This window comes from Penaeus monodon, chromosome 32, assembly GCF_015228065.2.
Source record: "Penaeus monodon isolate SGIC_2016 chromosome 32, NSTDA_Pmon_1, whole genome shotgun sequence".
NCBI lineage: Eukaryota > Metazoa > Arthropoda > Malacostraca > Decapoda > Penaeidae > Penaeus > Penaeus monodon.
The window spans coordinates 31,276,538-31,278,001 of record NC_051417.1 but is presented as its reverse complement, the minus strand read 5'-3'; the positions used below and the strand labels follow the sequence as shown (position 1 = coordinate 31,278,001).

Sequence of the window (1,464 nt, the reverse complement as noted above, 5' to 3'; positions counted from 1 at the left end):
GTAAAATGCTAGGTATGTGGTCGGAAAAAAAAAAAAAATCGATCATAGGACATCCCGATCATTTGCAACAGAACCAAAATCAAGTTTTTCTCTTTTTTTCATATTTTCTAGATCATATTAAAAAAAATAAATAGCCACCTTCAAGTTAACATTGTCTATCACTATGCTCACTTGCCGATTCATGTGTGTATCTCCATTTCTTATGTATAATAATGTGTTTATTTATCTCTGTATATAAATATCTATCCCCGCCCCTAAAAATAGAAAGCGTGCCTTCAATGCAGGTACTGAAGCTTTCTCCATAGGTCTACTTAAGTAAGTACGGAGGCGTTTGAGGCATCAGTCATCCTGTGAACACCATCGAGTGACGACCTACTCTACTGCTTGTCCTGCTCCGCTTAAGATTTTGCGCTACACCATGGCTTCTCACGGTACGGCCAAATGTTTAGCTTGTACACTTTATGCAAATACGTGCCTTGGTATTTGTGTCTGAAAATACGGCACAGTATACAAACGTATTTGGGTATTAGAAAATTTAGAAAACTAATGAAGCCTCTATCATACTGTTCAAGAATGATAGGAAGATGTTTAAGTTTGAGACAGTGAAATTCGTCTATAGAATTATCGACAGACATTTAAACCTCAGACGTCTAAAGGAGTTTCATTTTACTTATCTTTTCTCTCTCTCTTTCTACACGCACATATATGAGTGTTTCTGTTATTTTTGCTAAGCATTATCACCGCAATCCTAACCATACTGAACAAAATGGCAACCATTTAACCAACCCTTTGCAGGAATCATATTCTCCGCCCTCCTTGCTCTGGCCGCCCTCACGCACGCAGCTGACGCCACCCACAAAAACGACGCACGACTTTTCTACGACGACAACGACACCTCTCTCACCATCGGCGCCGAGAGCCTCTTCTATATCGGGGTCATCTTCGTCGGCATACTCTTGTTCTCGTCTTTCCTGGGGCTCTTCGGGACATCGGCCAAGACTGCTCAGCCCTACGACTACGCCCCCGCTACGTGAGTTTCGCCTCGTGTGAGGTGGCTATGGGCTTCTGCAATTGATATCTTTGTAAATTAAATTTTGGATAATAGAATTTACTTTATATGAATGCATAACTGTATCAACTTTATATTAATTCTAATCTCAATTTCAACAGCGGTTACGGTGCCTCTGCCCCAGCCTACGATGAGAAGACCACCTTCTCCGTCCAGCAGCTCATTGAGGATGCTGTCAACAAGTTCCAGTAGAGGCCGCGGACAAAAATTAATATAAGGAAAACAAAAACTTTCCAACTTCTGTGATTTTTTCCTGATCGTCACGGAAGTTGAACCCGCGATTGATCTGTTAATCGTCTGCTTATTTTGTTCTATTTAATTTATGATGTAAATAAATTGTTATGTTTACGTACTGTTTTTTTGGTTGCCCTTGTGATGTAAAGTGAAGTTGTTTA

At 40.3% G+C, this 1,464-nt stretch overlaps 1 protein-coding gene across 1 annotated transcript; it reads left to right on the top strand.

The window, feature by feature from the left end:
- Nucleotides 1–311: 311 nt before the first annotated feature.
- LOC119593802 lies at nt 312–1,417 on the top strand. Its single transcript, XM_037942830.1, has 3 exons — nt 312–431; nt 796–1,030; nt 1,171–1,417. The coding sequence occupies exons 1-3, from the start codon at nt 419–421 to the stop codon at nt 1,259–1,261; spliced, it is 339 nt and encodes a 112-aa protein (XP_037798758.1). The 5' UTR covers nt 312–418; the 3' UTR covers nt 1,262–1,417.
- Nucleotides 1,418–1,464: the final 47 nt, after the last annotated feature.

Excerpts from the sequence above, each read along its gene's own strand:
- LOC119593802 (XM_037942830.1), top strand. Across the intron at positions 1,031-1,170 it reads TACGACTACGCCCCCGCTAC|CGGTTACGGTGCCTCTGCCC; the intron begins GTGAGTTTCGCC and ends CAATTTCAACAG.